General features: G+C 33.7%; 1 protein-coding gene across 4 annotated transcripts in view; it reads right to left on the bottom strand.

The window, feature by feature from the left end:
* The window catches only part of TANK (TRAF family member associated NFKB activator), an 82,058-nt gene that overhangs the window by 20,120 nt on the left and 36,344 nt on the right, over positions 1 to 25,594 (bottom strand). For all 4 annotated transcript variants that reach the window (XM_063104635.1, XM_063104625.1, XM_063104643.1 and 1 more), the window contains exons 3-4: positions 9,992 to 10,100; positions 8,799 to 8,917 (exon numbers count right to left, since the gene is read on the bottom strand). In XM_063104635.1, the coding sequence (XP_062960705.1) occupies positions 8,799 to 8,917; positions 9,992 to 10,100 (228 nt within the window). The remainder of the gene's footprint in view (positions 1 to 8,798; positions 8,918 to 9,991; positions 10,101 to 25,594) is intronic.

The raw sequence follows: 25,594 nt of genomic DNA, 5'->3' as shown, positions 1-25,594 counted from the left end.
AGCATCCATGAAATAGTAACTAGCTAACTTATCAGTTTGTAAATAGGGTAAAATCAAATCCCAGATACTGACATCCATGAGGTCAACTATTGTCACAATACTATTAAAATGCTACTTGTATTTCTTACTGTGTTGGCATTTACACTGATGATGCAAAAGTAATGGTAAGTAAAACTGCTGGTGTTTGAGCATAACTAAGGCCACGGTGCCAAACTGTAGTCACTGTATTCGTTAATGCCACACATTCAGTTTTTTTTTTTTTTAAAAGGAAGTTTCACTTAAGAATGTCCTTAATAAAACAGTACAAATTATTAATTTTATGAATTTTGATCCCAAGTTAACATCTTTTTAATATTCTCTGTGACAAAATGGAATAACACACAGAGGACTTCTGCTGCATACTGATGTAAAGTGGTTGTTTTAGGGAAAAGCACCCATGCAACTGTTTGAATTGCAAGCTGAACCAGTCAACTTTTTTAATGGAATGCCATTTTCACTTGAAAGAATCACTGACATGCAAGCTACAGTTATTCAGATATTTTTTCAAAAGCAAATGAAGTTAGTCAGTTAAGAAAAACAACTGACAAGATTTGTTGCCAATGATAAAACTTGAACTTTCAAGTGAAAATTAAAATTTTGGAAAACTTGTACCTGTCACAGTAAGCTTGACAGCTGCCCAAAACTTAAAAGACTTTTCTGATGAGATCAGTGATGATGCTAAATGTGATTCTTAGATATACAATGAAATCAGTCAACATCTGGAAGATCTACTTAACTCAGTGGATCAGTATTTCCCAAATGGCCAATTCATGATGTTATAAAATCATATATAAGTAAAAGATACATTCAAAGTACAAGACAGACCAATGGCATTTAATGCAGCAAAAAGCTCACTGATTTAGTTTTAGATCTGATACTGTTGCTAACATTTAAAAAACTACCACTTATCAAGTTTTGGTGTAGTATCAAAGAAGAATATCTACAGTTGCTAAAAAGCTATTAAAATATTCTTCCCCTTCCCAACTACACTATCTGTGAGGCTGGATTTTCACCATATGATTTAACCAAAAAAATTTACAACAAACTGAATGTTAAAGCATTTCATAACACTAAAAAAACACCCAAATATCTTCAAAACAGATTTTAAGAATTTTTAGGATGACAGATGAAAGATTATAACACAATAATAAGAGGAACTAGATTGTTTGGGGAGGGGCGGGTAGTTATTCCTTACCTACTGAGGTTGAAAGAATAGCCTTTCATGCCTTGGTAAAGAGAAATCAAGGCCGGATAGAATATATCAACGCTATTTTGAGGCTTTGGAGAAGAGTTAAAAAAAAAAAAAAAAAAGGCAGGGGTGTGAAAAAGGGGATAATAGGGGGGAAAAGGGAGAAAAGCTACACTAGAAATATTTAAATTTGCTTAGAATTTAGGAAAGAGAATTTAAAAAGTGATATGCCATTTCTCATTTTCTTCTCTTCCCCCAAATTATTTCCAGTATTATAACAATGTAAAAACCCTGAAATGATGTACTACCGAATTAAAAAACAAAGACCCAGAACAGGAAAGGATTAGAATGAATTAATAATTCAGATATGGAAAAAAATAAAATTTATGCAATAGAAATTTCAATGTAAATATTAAAATGCTTTGGATATTGATGTATTTTTTTCTTAAGAGTTTATGATCATCTTAATTATGACATTTTGGAAAAAACTCTGAATGCTAATGAATGAACTGGTTGAAGACAATGTTTTTCTTTTTATTATTATTCTACCAGTCTATAAATAGATTAATCTACAAATAAAGAGATGTTATATATAAAAATAGGATATGTCTGATCCAGTCTCTGGAAACAAAACCAAGGGGAACTGGACATTTGCTTTGTCTGAGGAGACAATAATTCCCTGAGGTGCTACACACAAACACACACTTTTCTCCAGTTCTCTGTAAGCCTCAGACTAGGTTGGCATGTACACAATATTTCACATTGTATAATGTGCACAATCACCATTTCTGTCTAATGAAAGGTAAAAAGAAAGAATCAAGCATTGAAGAAACACAGGGATAATTTCTGAAGATGTTGAGTTTTGAACATAAACAGTCAAATTTATTTCAAGTTCTTCTCTTAGAAAAGGCACTGTGTATTTAGATGATGTAAACCAGATTTGACTTTCCCATGGAAATCACTTGATAGTTACATATTTTGACCAAAGGCCTAATTTTTAACTTTTGCTCAAATGATGAAAAACATATTTATCATATACCTGTATCCTATACTCTAATTTAAAGCTTTTACAATGTGTATAAAACCAGGTACCTGGACAATATACAGCAACTTAAACAAACAAACATAGTTTAAGAGACTTGCAACAGAAAGTGTTTGTCATGTTCAGAGAATCTACGGAGGCCCAAAATCCAGATGGATATCCCTAAGTGGGAGCTACACCTGAAGTCCAAGTATATGAAATATGAAAAGGGCAAGGATGGTGATGCCATCCAAAACCTAGACCTATGAGACTAGGATTTTATAAGCTACAGAAGGCTTGTATTGCAGAACAGGGCTCAAGTTCATACACTGCCTGTCAAAACTGCCCTACAAGATAACTAAAGAAACACACCATGGGTAAATGCTGCTCACTGAAGGACTGTCTATAGAAAAAAGTAACAAAAAAAGTAGGGAGCACTCTCTCCTCTAAAGCCATGATTATGTTATTTAAAAGTGGTTACAGCAAATGAAATTGCTCATTCAAAGCCCTGTTTTAGTTTTTGGTTAATATAGTGCTCTTCAATGTGGCCTGGAATAATTTTGGTTCTTGTCTAGAACTATCCTTTTTCCATCAAAATCTTGTAAAAAATTTAAGTTTACACATATCTATGTACATATAACCAAGATAGAGACGAATAAGAACTTGTCTTCTTTTTCCCTACTTGAACTAAATCTTGAGCCTCTGCTCAAGCCTACCTTCAGCTCACTGGGAATTGTGATTCTTAAATTAAGTCCTATATGTTTTATCTGTGCCATAAAATTTTAAGTAGGAACTTCACATCGTTTTACAATGCATGTTAATTGCTTTGGGTCTCCAAATCTTTGTTTTCCTAAGCAGACTATAGCTCCTTAAAGGGCATGGATGTTGTCTTACTCTTTTTTTGTTTCTGTCAATGACTAGCAAGTCTGGGCAAATATAAAAAGTTCAATAAATACCTCTTGTCTGAGTGATTGACAAGTGAATTTTTAGACATCAGCTTTCTTCAAACATGTCAGAGCTTCTATATTTACTTGCGATTGCCAGGTACAGCACATCTTGTTTCCTTAATGTGAGCACTGATGGCAGCTCCACAGCTACATCACTGTTTACTATTATAAACCTATAAAATCTTTCCAGCTCCTCAAAGCTACTCATATCTGATGTTCTAATCACAATGATAACTACATTACAAATTTGTAAACTGTCTAACTGGCATCTTTCAGTAACAATTGCTCTCCTCGTGTTTTTAAACTTCTGATTAACTCAGATGAAAAAACAAAGATATGTATAAAGAATAAATTAGAAATATATATAGAAAACCAGAAATGAGACATAAAATCAGCTATATGGGCATGAGAACACATCAAGTCTATTTAAATAGTTATAAGTTCAAATAAACTTATATTATGTTTTACTTCATATTTTATGTCCTAAAATCTGAAATAACTTTACAATATTCAATAATATCAATTTTATTATTCAATTGAGACTTTAAGCCAGAAGACAGGGACAATATGTTTTTGTTCTCCAGTGGTTGGCAGTGTCAGGTATACAGCAGGAATTCAGAATTATTGCATGAATGAAGAAAAATAATTTACCAATATCAAACTATTTTGTATTCTATATAACTGCTCTGTATATATTCTCTTGCACCAAAACACTCTAGAATTTTGTATAACTCCCCACAAAAACAAAAAGTGGGATAGAAAGGGCAAACAATTTCTGTCAAACCCCAGAAATGTAATCAGTATTTAGTTTTAGTTTAGCAACTGAACCACCTCCCAGAAGCAAATATTGTAAAAAATCTCATTTCTGAGATTAAAAATGACGCAGTATACTACAATCCTGGTTTTGTAAAAAGTGAGTTAAACAATGATAATTATAATTACATTTAAATGCAAACTGTTATTTAAATAATAACTGCTATCATGGACATAGGTTACTATGTCTGACAATGGTGTTCTGCAAACAAGAGATGAATAGTCTTTGTTAAGAATAAATGTATGCATTTTTGTGTTATTTGATTTCCTATCTTCGAATATTTTCAATTTCTAAAACTGGTTATAAAAAAAGAATTAGTAATAATATGCAACAATTTCTTGGTTCTCTAAGCATCACTCAGCTATTATTCTCCTCTGGAACATCTATATTCATATTAGAATTTTTGAAATTGTTCTTAAAATGATAAGCTATGATATTTCTTTCTCTGAGATTAATAATGACAGAACTCAGGAAGTTGAATTCACTACTAAATTCTGGCAAGTTCCTTTACCTTTCATCAATATTTATCATATGGCAAATTAACCCCCTACTCCACTCTCAGCCCTTGATCTTTGGCACCGTCTTCTGTGTGCAAAAGATAATCTATAAAGCCTTTTAAAATGTATTTAGAAAACTTTCATATTCCTCCCTTCAAGAGGTAGAGCTTAACTGTTTGCCTATGGAATATTTAGTGACTGGCTTCTAATAAACAGAATAAAGTAGAAATGAAGGTATATACGGGCCGGCCCTGTGGCTCACTCGGGAGAGTGCGGCGCTGGTAGCGCCGAGGCCGCGGGTTTGGATCCTATATAGTGACCACACAGTGCTGAGGGTTGCGATCCCCTTACCGGTCACTGCAGGGTAGATAGATCATAGAAAGGTCCTTACTCTCTCTCTCTTGGATCCCTTACTTTGAGGGAAGTTAGCTGCCAGGTCTCAAGGAGAGGCCCACATAACAAGACCTCCTGCCAACAGTCACGTGAGTGAGCCAGACATCCTGACAGCAAACACACGAGAGATCCAGAGCCAGAACCACCCAGCTAAGGCATTCCTGAATTTCTGACTTACAGAAACTGAGATAATAAATATTTGTTGTTTTAAGCTGTTAAGTTTTGGGGTAAGTTTGGAGTAATTTGTTATATAACAGATAATGTGAAAGACTGTGCAAACTACAGTGGTATGCAAGAGGTGAAACTCAGGTTTTCCATTAAATTGAGTACTTCCTTTCCTAATGTCTCCGAACTATACACATGGTAACAAGGGTCATCTAATGATACAGATTGTATCATTTTGACCATTTTATGTCTCTTAGAAGTTAAGACTCTGGCAAGCTATTTGTGTAAAAATAACATGAACAGAGGCTAACTATAAATTTGTTTTTTATGTAAAATTTTTAAAAAGGGCCTCTTTCCTCTTCACGTATCCCTCTTTCCTCCACTATATGTCTCATTTTCCAAGGCAGCTGGCTGCCATTTGCCAAAATGTCCACGAGTCTTTCCCCTCTCAAATAACCTAACAAAACAAAGTCCTAAACATAACAAATAGTCTAAGGAAAACAAATCCTCAAACCACCCACCAAACAGAAGGAGGAAAGAACTGTAGGTGGTTAGTAGTAGCTCCCTTCTGTTACTTGTTCAAAGCATTTCTATTAACTTACTAATTCATTGCAGAAGCTAGGCCAACTGTAATGAATGTGATTTCTAGAGAGAGACGAGTTTCTCAGAAGACTCATAATATTAAAATATATAGAAAATAGAAAAAAAAAATCATACCATCACTTTAACCATTTCTCTGTAATGCTTTCTACTTCTCATCCATGTGGATCAATACTTTTACGAAACTGCAACCAACCAACATGGATTTTTTAAAATTTTGGACAAAACTTAATATAACCAAATCATTCAAAGTTCTTTAGGAAAAGATTTCACCTGTATTAGCTAAAAGTAAATTTAATTATAACTCACTAAGTATATGCCAATGGAAGTTATTTATAATGGAGTTATATTACAATGGAGTTAATTATAACTCACTATGTATATGCCAATATGACTAACACATATGCCAATGGAAAAGATTTCAATTTCAATTGCTTGACTGGCCAGTTTATTTTCTAAATTAGGCCTAGTTTTTTTACATTGAATATACAGCTAGCTGTCAAATATTCAATAAATCTAATTTATCCATTCTTTTAGAATATATTTCTTCTTCTCTTTAATCCCTTATTAGCACTTTGGCTAGAGATATATAAAGAAAGAAGAAAAAGCTAAAATATAAGAGTTAATTTTTACTTTTATTAAGTGGTTACAGTATAAAAAGACTCAATTGATGATCTATTCAAAGTATTAAAATGTGCCTATCACATAAACCTTTCCCCTAGTAGTAAAGATAATTAAGAGAACTCACTGAACTTAGACTTACTCCTTACTTAGGGCTTTCTTCCTTACTTGGAGCTTTTCCTCTTACCGTCTAGCCACAAATATGGTTACAATTAATGCAACATTATTAATTCTTTGGAAATAAGTATCTCTGACATGATTTCTGCTACTTAAACTTAATTTCATCCCACATATCCAGATATATATTTTACAGATGAAAACTTATCTTACAGGCTGGCCAGTTAGCTCACTTGTCAGAATGTGGTGCTGATAATACCAAGGTAAAGGGTTTGGATCCCCGTCCCAGCCAGCCACCAAAAAACAAAACAAAACAAAAAAACTTATCTAACAAAATTAAAACGAATATAATTTTTAAAAGATTTCTGTTAAAGGTCTCCCTCTGAAAACTTATTGACTGACAAATAAACTCTAAAACTTCCATAAATACAAATTACCCAAATTTAAAATAAAGAACAAAAAAAACCTAAAATTTTTTTTTTTAATTATTAATATATGTCAGAGCTTTTCACGTTATCCTTTCTTCTTTTTTTCTGGCTGGCCAGTATGGGGATCCAAACCTGTAACTTTGGGGTTATAAGGCTGTGCTCTAACCAACTGAGCTAACTGGCCAGCCTCATTCCTTTTATTCTAACCAACGTTATTTTCAAAAATACCTTCTATATATGTTGAACCAAAGATATCCTATGACCTTCAAAGAAATGCTATAAATGGAATATAAAAATTTTGATTATAAAAATTAATAGTAATGGCATATAAATCAGCATTTATAATAATTCAGTGATTTTATAATGTACCATAAAAGGCCTAATAATAAAACTGTATTCCAAAAGTCAAAATCACTTTTTCTGAAATTCCTCTGTTGCAGAATAAACCTAAACATATTCCAATGTCATGGCTTCTTGTGTTTATTAGTCAGTATTTTTAGATAAGTGGAAATTGAAATAGGGTAAAGAAAGCAATGATTCAAATAAATAATGGTTTTGAATAAAAAAATATGAACTATAGCGATTTCTCTATAATACTATACACAACTTCTCATTCTAAAATTCGTATTTATAGGAAAAGTTCTCAAAGTTGGATTTCTCAGACTTGATGTTAAATAATAAGTTAAGACAGTTACAGGATTAATAATTGAATAACCCTGACAAACAAAGCTGAAATTGCCTACCTTATTTAGCAGGAAAGAAAGAAATATAGTACTCTCGACTTAATTGATCTTATTGATACTAAGAGTCTTTCCTTGTTATGAGTTCCTATTTTATTCAAAAGATATATCATCCCACTAAAACTCAACTCATTTAAAAAATCTTTTTCAAATTTATAAAGTTTCAGTGATTCAGGAAAACACAGAGAATAATATAATATACATCTATATGCCCACTACCCTGATTTAACAAGTGTTAACATTTTGCCATACTTGCTTCAGATCTTTTATATATATATATATATATAAAAGTTGCAGATAAAACTGAAGGCTCCTTTATTCCCTTCCCCGATCACAGTCTCCTCTCTCTCCAACTCTAGAGGCCATCATTTTTCTAAAGATGTATACCTTTTCTGTCCATGTTTTTATACTTTTACTACATATTTGTGTTTTCACAAACATTAATGGAGTTATATTTTATATGTTTGAAAAATTACATAAATTATTCCCATTTTATCATTTTGTAATTTCCAGTTTTTACTCAACATTGCTTTTGAAATATAAGTATACTGATATAAAAAATATAGTTTATTTTAATTTTCCTACAGTGTTTCTAAAGATGTACTATTCTGCTACTAATGGATGCTTAGGATGTTTCTAATAAATGTGGCATGAACTTCCTCCTATATGTCTCCTTGCAGATATATACTAATCCTTTCTATATTGCTTCCATAAAGACTTTTGTTTAAGCTGGTTAGCTGCATTTTTTTTTCTAAACTAAGCAAGGCAATTGAAGAAAAAGCTAGAAAGCTATTTTCTAATCTAGAATCATCTGTGTCTTCCTACCTACCTTAGTTTCATCCCTTTGCTTTATTTCTTTGTTAAATGCTTGTGCTACAGAAAAAAGAATACTAAGAAATGTGCAACCTGAGCCTTTATTTTACTTGGAAATAGTTCTTCTATTTAGGAACATCTAAGTCATATATTTGTATGGAATTTCTGTTTAGAATTCCAGTGGTAGATCATTTCAGGAAAATAAAATGAGGAAAATGTGTTAAGTATCAGCATCTGAATGTTGCTTTTTGCAGAAGCATTGTTAGGGGTTAAAAAGAATCTTGTCCACTTTCTCCCAGTGTCCTGCCCACCCAAATTGCGATAGAATATTAACAAAATAATTCAGGAAGGCTGTGGGACCTGATTTGTCATTCCTTATTTCCTTTATGTAATAAATCTGACAGTACAGTCTACCTTTGGTTGTTTTTCTCTCAGTATTCCTGATTTCACTTTATCATGTAGCTGATCAATGGTCAAATTATTCTTCCATGTTTCACCGTCTTCAAGTAGAGGAACACAGGCATAACTGTTATCTGCAAGACAAAAATCTCTTGTACATCAGTAGGAACCTTTTATTTTTGGTTCCATCTCAAAAAGTAGAAGCAATACAAACCAAAATCATAATTTTAAAAGAATAGATTTTAAGCTATAAGCTTTAAAAAATTCTTTAGATAATAGTTACTTTGACAAGTTGCCCATTTAGATTTTTTCCTTTCCACTAAACACACAAAACCTCTATACTCCCAAAGTCATGGTAAGTAAAATATGTAGAATTTACAAAACTAGAAATATGCCTGTTGCATCTTAATGTCAGCAACAATTAAGCTTTTATATAAGTTATATTTTCATGTATGCATTTCTTATTTAAGATAGTTATTTACATAAATACTCCATGCTTATTACAGGAAAATGGATACATGCCAAAAAAGAATAAAAAATAAAAGCTACCAACAACTTTTGTCACCTGTGAATCATTCCTGTTAATATTTTTGTTTATATTCTATCAGAGTTTTTCTTTTCTATACATATAATTTTACAAAAGAATCATTTTTTCCCCTGCAGAAATGAAGTAACATTTTATATATTTTTCTATCCTACTCTGGTCACTTGGCTAAATATCATGAACATATTTCTTGTAAGTTAACATCTATTATCACCACTTCCTTTGCTACATAGATGTTCATACAGATCACTGTAACTTAACTGTGGATATTTCTTTGTTTCTAGTTTTTCATTATTAGAAATTATACTGTGATGCACATCCTTGCATATATACCTTTGAGTACTTAAACAACTATTTTCTTAAGACTTAAATTATTGGTTCAAAAGGCAAACACATTTTAAAAAGCTTTTGATTTTTATTGGCAAATTGCCTTCTTGAAAGTTTTATCAACTTAGAGTTTCACCATATAGCATATGTGAGAGTCCATTTTCCCATATCCCACAAGTGTTCATATATATAACATAATGTACAACTGCACACCATAGTTATTACTAATAATATCAGAACTATTGAGAAACGAAGAAATAAAATAGAAAAACTCAACTTCCACCTTTCTCTTCTCCAAGGGGTTCAAGAAATACATAAAAAATTAATATAAACATACCTCGACTGGAATTCACAAGAAGTAACTGTGATTTTAGCTCATCAATAATACTTTGTTGAAGTGACAGCTGTTCCTCTTGCTCACGTATTCTCTGCTCATAGTTCTCAGTCTGCTGACATAAAAACCAGTTAGCCTGATATTTACTGACAGACATGAACATACATTTATTGCCCATTAATAATGATAAATAAATATGAGTTGTCTATATTGCCATTTCCCAGGTATTGAGTATTTGTTTATGAAATACAAACTGGCTCCAGGAATATATTTGTAATTACTACAAACAGAAGTGATTTAAAACATTTAAAGCACTGTAAAATTTTTAAAAAATCATCTTATTTAAAGAAATTTCAGACAAGAGTTCAAACATATGAGTTCTTGGTCTCTCAGTTAGGATAACAGTTGTAATTTAATTATTAATGATAACAAAGAAAAAAGAATGAATAATAAAACAGATTATACAGTGAAGTTATTCTTTAAAAATAAAACTTAAAAAAATTAAGATTTCATGTCTTTCAAATAAACACACTTCTGAATTGATCTTTAGAGTACAAAAACACAGAGATATAATTAAGACAATATGAAAATCAGAGAGACAAACACAAATTATAAAATTATACTGACAAGAAACTTCTAAGTTTTAAGAAGTCAAGAGAACATCATGCTTAATCTTTAGTGTATTATTTTAAATACTATAATTTCCTTTATTTTTAATCCACTCATTTTTCCATTTTATTGCAATAGTCGTGAGAATTAAGTAATGAAAAAAGACATAAGTCTATATTAGTGAATAAAGATGCTGCAAATCTCCAAGCAAATCTGAAAATGTCATATCACAATTATCAAGTTAGTATAGTCTTAAAAATATATCACCAAAATATAATAGAGAATTCTTTACCAGTATCTATCTCTGGAGGAACAAATGAAGAAATGACTAAACTGTAAATTCCTTGAAATATGAAATGGGGTCATAGTAATATCAGAAAGTCCTTCAGTAGATACTAGATATTTGATTTTAAATTGTCTCTTAATCAAAGTTCAAAATTAGTGAAGCGCTATTATTTTCAGAGTCTAATAAGCCTAAAGTCCTTTATTAATTACAAAGTTATTCCTTGATTCTCAAATGTAACTGACCTTAACAAATTAAAACAAAATACCACATTTTTCCCAAATAAATGATGAATTTTAATAAGTAATATACTTCAAACATGAATAACTGACAGGTGTGCTGCCTTTGCACGCTGCCTGAGGGCAGTCTTACACAACCTGACATTCCCTGTAGAACTCAGTGAAGTAACATAGTCACAGATGTTCACTATATGCTTATTGAAAAAAAATAAAGGAAATAAAGAATCCAAGTAGATTTTATTATTATGAACAGAAGAATAAACCTTGTGAGTCTCTCTGGACCATATGTCTAATAAATATGAGTGTCAGAACTGGTCATTAGATACACAAGTCTAGTTCAGGGCCGGGTTTCCTAGATCAAGACATCTTATTCCCATATAAATTCGAATCCAAGAGCCCCAGAAAGAGTGGATAAGTTGACTGAAAGAAGGATCCAACCATCTATAGCAAATTCTTAATACTTTAGATTTATCTGGGCTATCCTGAGCTACCAAGGCTAAAGAATCAGCAAACATTTTACAGCCTTCTATGTTTACTTCTGTATATTTAGAATTTTCTACAGAGAATTCAAAGTTCTTTATAAACAGCAATCAGTAATTACCTATTCTTTCACTATATTTTGATAAGCATATACATTCTACTGTCCAGATATTAAGTAAACAGTACAAAAATCTTAGCAAGTTGGAGATAGGCCCAGAATAAATGTCTAAGTTATTCAAGCCTCAGCCCATTCTTCATCTACCATGGTCCCCGCCCCTCCCCCCACCTTAATTAAGAAGACAAATGACCATATATTTTCTTTTAAAACAAACTCAGAAAATTTCTGCCAGTTAATTTTCATCTTCTACTCTCTGGCTTAAGAACATACATTAGCATATCCACATATAACATATTACAATAAATGAATAATGCTGAAAATATATTCAATAGCTGGAAAAATTAATAGATCAATGACTATTTCAAGTTGAAGTTTTGAACTATTTCTCAAACCACTTAATAAAGTATTATAAAGCTCAAATTCTGTAATAATTTTAAAAACTGATCCTCTGGAAGTACAGCAGGAGAAATAGAATAGCACTGGTCCACATTCTCCCACCACACTTTTCACATACTTAGATTACACCAGTTATAGAACTATAGCCTAATTTTCTATAAGTCTGATTGCCCTCTTGATTATGAACTCAAGGGCAGAGACTATTTCCTCCTGATATCTCCAGAATATCACAGAGTGCCTGACACACATTGAGATGCTCAGTAAATATTAGTTGAATAAATAAACTAATAAAGTTGATAAAGAAATATCAGAAAAATAGACATGCCTTCAGAAGTGAACTGAAGGAATTAAGAAATGGCTTTGTCTATATTTCTGTAAGGGAAACAGAAAAACTGGAAACAAGGTCAGCAGGTGAACAAGACAAAGGGAAATTAAGGTTGGGAAAATGGATGCAAAAGATAGCAACATTTGAAGTTTTTTTTGGAAAAAAAATGAAAGCTTATACTGTTTAAAAAAAGGGTTGTAATTTGGGCCGAGCCCGTGGCGCACTTGGGAGAGTGCGGCGCTGGGAGCGCAGCAATGCTCCCGCTGCGGGTTCGGATCCTATATAGGAATGGCCGGTGCACTCACTGGCTGAGTGCCGGTCACGAAAAAGACAAAAAAAAAATTTTAAAAAAGGGTTGTAATTTGAGAAGAGAAAATACATATTTAGAAAAGAGTATAAAGAGTTTGATCATAGGCTATAGAGACAGAAAGTCCAGAAAAGGATTTTATATCAAGTTAAGAAATAACCAGTAGAATTTAGTTTATTTGCAATGTTTGGAAACTAAATGAACAAGTTTTTTTTTTCTTTTTATTAATTTTTTTTGTTCACTGAACAGATCTTAATGAATTTATAACCTGGAAAGTCCTTTTGAAAGGTCAGATAATTGTTGCATGGTCACAGGATTTTTCTTAAAAAAAAAATACAATTACAAACCAAGTGCATTCCAGCACTATCAAAGACCCCACAAAACAGAAAAATCACTAACAACCACATTGAAAATGTACAACAGCAATGTCTTGTCAACACTTCTGTACAGAGCACAGACATGACAGCTAAAACAGACAGAAGAGAAGATGCTTTTGACAGCCAGTGTGTGTGAATGATTCTTTTGAGTCAGATGGCAGCAACAAGTTACCAACTAGGAGATCTGCATGACAACTAACCATCCATCTGTATCAAACACCATCTGGCCAAGATGACTCTGGCTTCTGTGTATTTGACACTCCTTCCAATACCAAAGACTAGCAAAACAAGTGATCTACCAGTATCTAAAGAGATAAACAGGTACTCAGATACTTGTGATATAAGGTACTTTGTATTCTTTCTCAATGTGCAAAAGCAAAACTTATACAATGGTGATCAAATATAGTACACATCTTCAATTTATTAAAAACGGTTGTCCATACATACTCTTGACTATCATAAATGAAGCAAAATCTTATCTTAAGAATTGCCCTTTTATCCAGACAAAATTTCAATCCTTCTTCTTCAAAACCAAGGCAGCACATTTCCTATAATTTTAGACATATAACTGTTCAAGTTTTCATGAATTTCATAAATATTAAAATAGAGCTCCATAAATTGAATGTTTTTCCTTTTACTGACAATGAACATTCTCTTATTTCCTACACATGGAAAAAAAGGTTACGTGTCCTTAAGTCATCTATAATACTCTAAACAGTTCAAACATTATTTCTTCTCATCCTCAAGAACTAATCTCAACATTCTGAAAAATACCATTACTTTCCTCCAACAATTTATTAAGAAATTTAATAAACGTTGAATGGATTAAAAAAATAATCTCAATTTAAAAACATTTCAAACTGTTCCAAGATTAACAAAGAGAACAAAAGCTTTATTGAAGCCTTTGCTTGGCTACCACAAATGCTCTCAATAAGGAGCTCCACAGTTCAAGAAGAAAGAATTAAATATTAACTATCCCAATACATAGCACTTTAGACACAAACTTATTGATTTAGACACAATCTAGTTAAAGTTCATTCTGAAATTCTGGTGAGCTAACCATCAACCTCAGTTTTAAGTTTTAAAGAAAAAGTATGAGGTAATAGGACTAGCAATTCAGAGACCCTAGCTTACACAACTCTTTCTTCAACCATTCTCTGACTACTAGGTTATAAGCCCCTCACACCCCCACCCTCCAGATACAAAAATTTATCTAGGAGATCTGTAGTTTGACAGATTAGATTACCAATCTAATTATCTACAAGGGTACTTCAAAAAGCTAATGGAAAAATAGAATCAAAAGATAACGTTAATCCATGAACTTTTTGAAGACCCCTCATATTAGGTAACAGTGCTGCAACCAATTTCTCAGCATGCCAAATGTTAAACTTTGACAAACTATTTTTATTTTACGGTCCTGTATTTTGGTCCTGACCAGTTTACTTGCCTGTTTTAGACTTTGGTTTCTTTCTCTTTGAAATGAAAATAATATTTACCTGAAGGACTTAAGGAGACAGCATATGTATTTGTCCCACAATAAGCTCTTTGAAAATGTAGTTCCTTTCCTTTAATAATGAGCAAGGTATCTACATAAATATCTGCAGCCATTGAAGCAGATCACTGCAGTGTCCCCATCAGGGTAATGCCTAGTGGAGTCTTGGGGTCAGGGCCACTGCAGATTCCCCACTAGGGCAATGCCCAGCAGAACCATGGGGTTGGGGCCACCAGAGAGAGCCCCCACAAAGGCAATGCCTAGTGGAGTTATGGGGACAGGGCTGCCCACAAGGCCCCAGACAGCCACCAGTATGCAATACCAGCCTGGGAGAGCCAAATGCATGTGACTCCAGCACATGAGAGCTGCAGGCAGCAAAGCCATGGTTGCTGGGTTGCCTGAAGCCTTCAGAGTCCAATCCCCACCCCAGTGTGTCCAAAAGACAGGACATGGAGTCAAAGGTTATTCTTAAGCCTCAAGATTTAGTGTTTGTCCTGCTGGGTTTTGAATTTGGTTGGAAGCTGTAATCCCTTTCTTTTTTCTTTTTGCTCCCTTTTGGAACGGGAATACCTATCCTACGCCTGTCCTTCCACTGTATTTTGGAAGCACATAACCTGTTTGATTTCACATGTTCACGACTGGAGAGCAATTTGCCTCAGGATGAACTGTACCTTGAGTCTCATCCATAATAGATTTAGATGATACTTAGATGAGACTTTGGACTTAAGATTTTAAAGCTGATACATGTAACATACATGTATCTCCTCTCTTTATCTTCCATTACCCTCAGGGGTAACTACTATTGATATTTTGGTATATACCTTTTCAGGTCTTCTGTATACATGTATGCATGTGTATCTTATTTTTTTAAGAATGAGAACTGTTCTGCAACCAAATTTTTCAACTCAGAAACACATTACCATCATGTGATCATTTCATTGAATACTTAATATGTATCAAAATCAGACAGCTTTATTTTCTTTATCTCATTTCTCCTTAAACTAACCTTCTGAAGACATTATTTGCACATTTTACAGATGAGAAAACTGAAACTCAAAGAAGTACAAAATAATTTTCTCAAGGTTTCCCAGTAGGTAGTACAGCTATGGTTTGCCTGACCATAAAACCCAAGCCCCTAATAATAAACACTATGCCATATTATGTGAATATATCTAGCTCTCTCAAAGCCCTTTTTTTGCTATGTACTCTCTTCCTAATCCATGTCAGTGTCAGCCTATGTGCATGCCAGTAACTCAAATTTCTCTTCTAGATCAGACCTCTTCTCTGAACTCTGGATCAATGTGGCCAATTGCTACTGGGAAAGCACTTCCAATTTTACATACTCAAAACTGATGTTATCCCTCCAACTGCCACTCCCTCTCACACCTCTCCCCCGCCCACCCTGCAAATCTGGTCCTATTCTAGTATTCCTTTTCTCAGTGTATGGCACCACTGTCTATCCAGAAAGCCATAAAAATCCTTGACATCTACTTGTTATACAGCCAATCCATTACCAAGTGTCAACTTTAACCTTAAATATCTCTCAAATATATCATTTTTTTCCATATCCAATGCATCCATCACAGTTTAAGCCATCACAATCTCAATAGACTACAACAGCCTAACTGTTCTTCCTAACTTTATCAGCCAATCCATTCTCTGTACTATAGCCACTGTTCTTTCCAAAATGCAAATCTAATCATATCACCCCATTCTTTCCTCCTACTCCTCACCCCCTCCCTCCAAAGACAAAACGAAAAAAACAAAAAAAACCTTAAATGGCTTCTTATTGCTCTTAGAATAAAGAACCAACCAAAAGTCCGTAATATGGCCTCTAAGTCTCTACATAGTCTCGCATCTGACTATTCTCATTGCACTACCTCCCTTTTACTTTCAGTTATTTTAGGCCAATGGGTGTTTATAATGCTGGTCCTTGTACTTTGAAAGCCCCCCAACCTTGTCCTTTCAAAAATCACTTCATAAAATCATCTTCTCTGACCGCCTAGATTGTCAAGTCCCCAGTAGATTTTCTAACAGCAGTTTCCCTTTCTTTTTGATACTTAGAGTTTAAAACTACATTTGTGAGACTATTTGATCAGTCTCTGCTTTGCTAGACTGTGCCACCATTCCACGAAGCATGGAGCATGTCTGTTTGCTATTCATAGTAGATCCAGTACTTAGTGCAAATCCTGATACATAGTACAAGCTCAATATGTTTTTGAATGAATATCATAATTTAAACACTCATTATTAACAGATCTCCTTGATCATATATCCTACATACCTGTGACAAACTTTTAATAGGGCATATTAAAAATAAAAACCTGGAGGAAAAGACACAAATATTTTAAATTCTGATGGAAGGAAAAAAGTCTATGGCAAAGTACTGACAATGTACTATAAGAAGAAATAAGGCTTTAGTCAGAAATGACTAGAAGCACCTTCACTCTAATACCAGTAACTTCAATAGAAAAAAACCAGAATGAACTGCTTTATCCCCACTGACACTTTACACAGAGTATACATGTTGTTGGGCAACAAAGGAATGAAAGAAGGGTGGTAAATAATAATGAGGCCATTTCCATCTTAAGTGAAAGTGAAGGTACTTTTTAAAAAAAAGTATTACCTACAATAAAGTATGTTATGTCTTCATGCAAACTTTTAAAACACAATTTTAGAGGTAACATAAGCCTGAGGCTAAGGCTTTACATTTTATATAGGTCAAAACAAGCTTTTGAATAACGTAATCAGACAACAAAACAGTCCTTATCATTTTGCATTTATTGTCAGATGTTAGAGAGGATCTATTATTTATGATAAAAAGAGAGTACAGTCAAATTGAGACTTATTTGAGGCCTTCACCTCAGCTTCATTGGTTAGTCAATAAAGCTCTTTGCTTAGCAATTTGGATGGTTTTAAACATTATGTATCTTTTGTCTTTATCAGTACAAAGAAAGAGCAATTTATAGCATAACTTGAATTATTTTAAAATTAAGGAGATTGCTTCTTTTCTATAGGACTGACAATTTTTATCTTTAATTAGACTGGGCAAGAAGAGACAAATAAGTTGTATTTCATATTTTTCTTAACAAGGAGGTTTATATTTTCTGGTTATAAAATGCAAAGGATCATGGGATAAGCAGGACAGGCCAGCTGCAGGAAGTTTTCTATAACCTGATCACTTATGAATATGGTAAACTGACTTGGAAATGAGAAAGTTTTAAAACTTTCAGATGTTTTTATTATTTTACTACTGATTCTTCTCTGGGAAAGATGGTCAAAGAAGCAATAGTGGTTACTTAAGTCTTTGTTAAATATATTTAGTTTCTCTAACAGAACAGTGTCAGAAATTAATGATAAGCACTGGGTATGAGTAAAAGAATTTTAAGTATTTAATTCCACGTCATGGAATCTTAAGGTATTTCAAACTCTCCAGGTAACTTTACCTTACTCAGCCAAAAGGTGTGGCAAGGACTATTATCCCATATTTCTCTTAGTAATATGGAGTTTTAGCTGGGCATATGGTCACCCAGCTAGAGAATGGATATATTTACCAGCCTTTCTCACTACTAAGTGTGACCATGTGACTAGGTTCTGGCTAATAGGGTGTGAACAAAAGCGATTTGTACAAATTCTGGACATTATCATTAAAAAAAACCCGTCTGATCTTCACTTCTCTCCCCCTTCTCACCGGCAGGGAAATGATAACAAGTGGAGCAGCCACTGTGATTCTAGAGAGGAAAACCATACTTTAAGGATGGTAGAGAGCTGCCTTGTTAGCACTGTTCTACTCACCTCTGGACTATTACATATGAGAGAAGTTAATTTCTACATTATTTAAGTACTGTATTTCTTGATGTCTTTTTAACAGCAGCTTATCCTATAAAATAACTAAATTCAGGGGCCGAGCCAACACTACCACCCTATATACTATACACTAAATAACAATCTTTTCTTATTCTGTAAATATATTAAAAGTTGTCTACGTCAGAAGCTACTGTGATTAAAAGATCCCTCTACTTTGGAATGGACAGAAGATCGCTTAGTGTGGTTACATATAAATGTTTACACAGGGCAAGAAATAGAATAATCAATATTAGACTGTGAACTCTTTAATTATACACTGCACATTTTATCTATCTTTAAATATCTAGCATTTATGATGTATCTGGCTAATCATAAATTGTAGAATGAATGAATGAAATATTAATAGCAAGCTTTATATACTAGCCTCTTTTCATAAGATATATAAATCATGAAGGATTCATCCAAGAAGAAAGAAGACTACATAAGGTTATTCATAGCAAGGAGAAGAAAACAGTTTGAAAACCTGGAATGAAGTATGATTTAGCTAGGTTAGTGTAATAATTACAGACTTTGGGCTCCGATAAATCTAGTTTCAGTATAGATTCTACCACCTAGGTTACCTAAGTAACATTTCTTAGTCTCAGTCTCTTAATTTGAAAGTAGGGGTAACAACACCTACTTTGTGGGGCTGTGAGGATTTACATGTGAAAAATATGCTCATTCATTAAATGTTAACTCTCCTTCCTGCTTTATGAAGTAATATGAATTTAAGGATTAAAGGAGAGAAGATGACTGGTTCAGTTTATCTGAGACTGGTACACTGGTTCCATGTATATGATATTTTAGTATGGTCTAGAATGAAGCTTTTACCAGAAGGCTAAGCTAAAAACAGTCACGTTTTCTCAAAGACTAGAGGTTCTAAGAGAACGATTTAATGGCATGGTGGCAGGAGAGCCTAGGCATAATAATGGAAAATCTGGCATAGAACTGAAAGAGAAAAACACTTCTTAGAGGTCAGGGAAAGTAAATATATTTATAAGTATATACACTACTTGAAAGTAAACAGTAGGACACCAGAAGTAGTATAAGAAGTCATCCTTCAAAATTTATGTGCAGTAAATTTAGGATAAATAGAAGGCAGTATTATTCCATACAGCAGCTTATAAAACTCATTCTCCCTTGAAATGGTACAGGTGAGAAAAAACAGTGGATATATAAGTTCAAGTATGAATATTCAGTTTAATGTACCTTCCAAGTGGCAGTGAGACATATGGATTTAGAGTTCAGAGGGCAGGTCTGAATTAGGGAGATAAATTTAGAAGTCACTATCATAGATATCTGAAGCCACAGCAGATGAGAAGGCTCATATAAGAATATAAAGTAGGAAGAAAAGAAAGCCTTGAAGAAGTCTAACACTTAGCAGCCTGGTAGTAAAGAACGAACCTGCAAAGGAGATTAAGAAAGTGGGGCTCAAGAGGGAAGAAGAAAATCATATACAGTATCCTGAATGTTAAAGAAAAATACTATTTTAAGAAGGGAGAGTAGTACAAGAAACATTGTCAGCCATTAATGGAATGAGGTAGTTCTATGTGTGCAAACCTGAAAGACTACTGATGATTTTTGGCAAAGAATTTATAAACATGAAATTTGTGGTCAAACAGATTTTTCAAATTCTAGTTCTACTAGTTCTACTACTTACTAGCAATGTGAACATGGGCAAGTTATTTCACCTCTCTGTACTTCTTTCCTCATCCGAAAAATGAAAATAATACTTCTTCATAAGATTGGTATAAGATTAAATTAGATGACTGTAAAGCTCTTTGGCATGTAGAAGCTTCAATAAATCTTAGTGATGATAATGACACTTAAAAACTTAAAAACTTTTTCAGATTAGCATGATTCCATTTTGGAAAAAAAAAAAAAGATTTATATACTCTGAAAGGATGTATACCAAATTGCTAACAATGGCTAGCCCTGGAGAGTGAGGGAGAGGAGTATCACTTTATATTCTGTACATCTTGAATTATTTACTTTTTAAAAAATAAGGATGTGCTGCTTTCGTAATTTAAGCCAATGATATAATACTCTTTAATGGATATAGCACACTGACTTCTCAAAAAGAAATTTATGAGTCTTAAATTGCAGTGAACTAGGAGAAACACTGAGAGAAGAGCTGGCTTGGAGTATGAACAGCTAAGGAGTAAAAGGCTGGTTAATTTGTACAAACTGATGAATGACAAATGATATCAATAAAGCATGGCCAATAAAAGAATCTAGGCTACATCAATTCTTTTTTTAATAGATTTTTAAAAATTGTGATAAAATATCCATAACATAAAATTTACCATTTTTAACCATTTTTAAGTGTACAGTTCTATGGCATTAAATAAACTGACACTGTTGTTAAATGCATTGCCAAATCCAATGTCATGAAGCTTTCCCACTATGATTTCTTCTAAAGGTTTTATAGTTAATGTATACATTTACAGCTATACATTTCTCTGTTAGCACTGCTACCACATCACAGAAGTTTTGGTAGGTTGTGTTTACATTTTCATTTGTCTCAAGATATTTTCTAATTTTGCTTGTGATTTCTTCTCTTCTGGCTGGGAGAATTTCTATTGAGAAGTCTGCTGTTAATCTGCTGATAGGGGCTCCCTTATAGGTGACTTGACACTTTTCTCTTGTTTCTTTTAAGATTCTCTCTTTGTCTTTGAGCTTTGCCAGTTTGACTATGTCTTGGAGAGGATCTTTTTCGGTTGAATCTGTTTGGGGATCTTTGAGCCTCCTGGATTTGAAGGTCTGTATTTCTCCTTATAATTGCGAAGTTTTCTGCTATTATTTCGTTGAATAGGTTTTTCATGCCTTTTCCTTTCTCCTCCCTTTCTGGAACACCCATGATTTGAATGTTTGTGAGCTTAAGGATTTCTACTAGCTCTCTTAGATTTTCTTCATTTTTTAAAGTTCTTTTTCCTTTTTTTTTGTCCACCTGTGTTTTCAAAAAGACTATCTTCAAGATCAGAAATTCTTTCTTCTGCTTGTTCTAGCCTGCTGCTTAAGATATCAGTTGTGTTTTTTATTTTTTTGAGTGAATCTTTCAGTTCCATGCATTTTGCTACATATTTTTTTAAGATATTAATCTCTTTGTAAATTTCCTCCTTCATATCCTAGATTTTTTTTTCTCCTCATTTATTATGTTGTCTGAGTCCTCTTATATCTTAGTATGTCTCCTTAAGATTGTTACTTGAAATTCCTTTTCAGTCATTTCAAGGTTTCCTTGCTCTAAACGGTCTGGTATTTCAGAATTACTATGTTATTTTGGTGGTGTCATATTTTCTTTGGTTTCAGTATTTCTAGTCTGTCTACATTGATGTCTAGTCATCTGGTAGAGCAGTTACTTCTTCTATTACTCCAGAGTGGGCTTCGAGGAGAGAGACGTCCTCTTCTTTTTCCAGGCTCTGCTGGTGACTCTCCTTATGTCGGTGTCATCGAGTGTCTGGCAGGCTGCCTGAATGGTAGCTGTAGCTAGTCCTGTTTCATTATACTATAGATAATGTAGAGGCCAATAAGTCTGAATTTCATCAAGCCTGAATAATAGAAATAAATGACGTTTATTTATTTATTCCTAACTCACTTCAAAAATAGGAATAATGATGTTGTCCTTCAAGGATACAGATGCCTCTGCAATCTCCTCTCATGAACCAATATAATGGTCCTGCCACACCATAGGGGTTGGATGATGAAATAGGATGTGAAAGAACAAAAAGATAAGCAATATTTTGGCTCATCATTGCCATTTTTTGGCCATTATTCCTTCAAACTTATGGAAAAAGCCATCCACAAGGCATTCAATGATATCACTGTCTCTCCTCAAAACTGTTCTTTTAACATGCTAGTTATTCCCTCACTTTCAAGAATTTTGGCTCTTCCTGTTACAATCTCCCTAAATGTCCCCAGTCCTACCATCTTTCTAGGAGAAGTGCTGTAGTCATAGAGTTTCTTGACTTCAACCCCATTCTAGCTACCTACTTACATGACTCATCATGAATAGAGAAGATCCTAAACATCAGTACTTACTCACTGACAATAAATCCTTTTAACTCTCACATTCCTCTACTCCTTCTGTACCTGTTCTCTCACTTTATGAAGACCTCAGCCATAAACCCTCCTTTTGAACTTAATCTATTAAACTTCTAGATTAGCTTCTTTCCGATTTCAGCTTGTATCTCAAAGTACATAATTTCAATCACTTTTGAATGCACTTTATGGATCCCTTATTGTTCTTCTACTCTCAACTCTACAATCTCCTAATCTTGGACTTGGCTATTCATCTGCCCATTTCTATACCAAGACAGCTGCTGAAAAATGACCAACAAACATATGGATTGATATTACCAAAAATTCATGGTAAAGGCTGGATGCAACAATTTTCTTCTATTTCTTAGCTGAAGCTATTCTTTATTACACCCTCAGAATATCCTACAAATCACCTCTCAGTAGATGATGTCACTTTGTATTTCACAGAAAAAATACACTCTTACACGATAACTCCTCTAACTTTCTACTGTCACCACCACCTCTTATCTACAAGCTTCTTCATTTGCAGCTATTTTTTTCTCTTGTTCCCTCTTTTTCTCTTGTTCTCTCTGGTCCTAAGAGGAATAATGTGTTTTTCCTCATATTCACGATCAATAGCTTAACTTATGTTCTGAATCTACAGAGGTCAACTGCCTGGCCTTCTTTACTTCCTCTTACTATCCCTTCTGTCCTTAAAATATATGAGCACCTAACTATGTGCTAGGTGCTAAGGACACAACAGTAAACAAGACAAGGCCCCAGCCCTCACAGAAACTTACTTTCTTATTCAGGAGGCAAACAAATTAAAAAAAAAAAAAAAAAAAGATATAATGTAAAAGCAGTATGTGCTCTGAAGAAAAAAAAAAGTGGGGTTAGAGGACAGAGAATAATAAGAGTCTGCTCTAATATTTAGGATGGTCAGGAAGGATCTCTCTGAGAAGGTGACATCTGAGGAGAAACATGAAGGCAATAAGGGAGGAAACCATACAAATATCCAAAGGAAAACCACTCCAAGCAAATGCAAGTACAGCAAGTACAAAGGCCCTGAAGGAGGAATGTATTTGAAAAACAGCAGGAAGCCTATGTGGTAGGAAGGCTGTGAGAGAATAGAGTAGCAGGAAAAAAAGACAGTGTCTGGCAAGGACCGGATTAGGGCCTCCCCTGGTAGGCCACAGTAGGGATTTTGGATTTTATTTTCTAGAAATCATTGCAGAATTTTAATTTAAATAATTCTTTTTAAAAGGATCACACTGGTTGTTGTATAGAGAATTGACTGTAGAAGGGCATCAATTACTGCTTTTCACTCTTCTATCTTCAAACTCTCTCCTCTTTCTCTACACTTCACTCATCCTGAAAAAAAAACAAAAAAGCAGAAAAACCTCTCTAGTCATCACCCTATTTCTTTTCTTCACACAGTCAAGCTTTTGAACTATGTGGTTTAATACTATCTTTACTTCTTCATTCCCTAATTTTCCTCAGCCTTCCCCACTCCACCTAACTGCCCTCATAAAAGCTATTAACCTCCATATGCAATGTATGCTTCTCAGTCATCATCTTACTAAATTTCTTAGATATCTAGTACTGCTGACTACTGCATCCTCTTTGAAACCCTTTTCTAATGGCTTCTATGATACCATTTTCTTATTTGTTTCCTACCTTGTAGAGTGGTTTTTATCCTATTTTAAAAAATATTGGTGTTCTCCAGGTTTCTCTTCCCATGCCTCTCGATTGCTTAATCTACGCTTAATCTATGAATCTCCAGAGGCCAACTGGTTGGTCTTCTTCCTGTTCTCTTACTGTCTCTCCCTTCCTTCAAATATTCCTTCAACTTATACATGCTAACTGGGAAATGTTATCCATATTCAAGGCTACAACAAAATCTACTACCTCTTACCTATAATACCCAATTCAGAACTTTCTAGTCTTCCAGACCCATATTTACAATATCCATTGAACATTTTTACCTGTTACGTCCCACAGGTAACTAAATCTATTACCTAAAACCTTATTACATAGTTTACTTTCCTATCTCCAAATGTGCACCTACCTCCCCATTCTAGGTTTAAGTCACCAGCACCACCATCAATCCAGTCATTTATTTTAGATACTTGGGTATCATCCTACAGTCTATGCCATCACCCTCAGAAGTGTCCTGCATTCAGGTGTCACTTGCTTTCCATTTCATCTCTTAAATAAATCTTGGCCTCTACCCCAATTCATCCCTGATGCTTATTTTAGCTCCTCATTTTGATTGCTTGAAATGATTTCCATTCAGTTTGTCTTTATTTAAATCAAGAAGTAACATATATATATATATATATATACACACACACACACATATACTTAACATATATGTATATTAGTAGACATTTTATATATTACATAATTACATCTTAATATTTATAATTTTATATTAATACTTATATTGAAGGGCATAAAGTGTAACTGGATGGTTGTCACTTATTTTTACATTCCTTGCTCAAGGAACATTACTTAGCATGAAATATATTCTTGATATATATTGGTTGAGTTGAATTCCACATTCTTCTGTATCCTATCTATCTCTATTCCACTGTCAGGAAAACTTTTCTAAAGCACATATTAATCCTTAAGTAACTTTTCATTGAATAAGGATACAATACAAACTACTTAGCCACACTCATCATGATCAGGTCATAACCTATCTTTACAGCTTATTTTCCTGCAATCCTTGTCGTTCTTTTTGCAGCCATATAATCGCCTTGTGGTACATGGAATGTACCATTCATTCCCTCACTTCTGAGTTTTTTATATATACTGCTCCCTCTGCTTGCAGGACCCTTCTTCCCCAGTTTGCCAAATTCTTCTTCAAGTTAGCCCAAAGTGTTGACTTATATTGAGCTTATGAGACCTGATCCTCACAGACTGAATTAGGTTTCTCTTCTCCGTGCTCATCCTGCACTGATGTCTGCTGTAGCACTTAGTACATCATGGTAATAATTACTGATCCTATTTTCTATTTTTAAGTTACATTATATAATAAGATATCTACTTTATTTATTATGTATTTGAACTTTATATTTCCTTAAGGGTTTAAATGATGTTTTGTTTATTTCA

The sequence above is a fragment of the Cynocephalus volans genome, chromosome 1 (genome assembly GCF_027409185.1).
Source record: "Cynocephalus volans isolate mCynVol1 chromosome 1, mCynVol1.pri, whole genome shotgun sequence".
NCBI lineage: Eukaryota > Metazoa > Chordata > Mammalia > Dermoptera > Cynocephalidae > Cynocephalus > Cynocephalus volans.
This window is presented reverse-complemented; position numbering and strand designations above follow the sequence as displayed.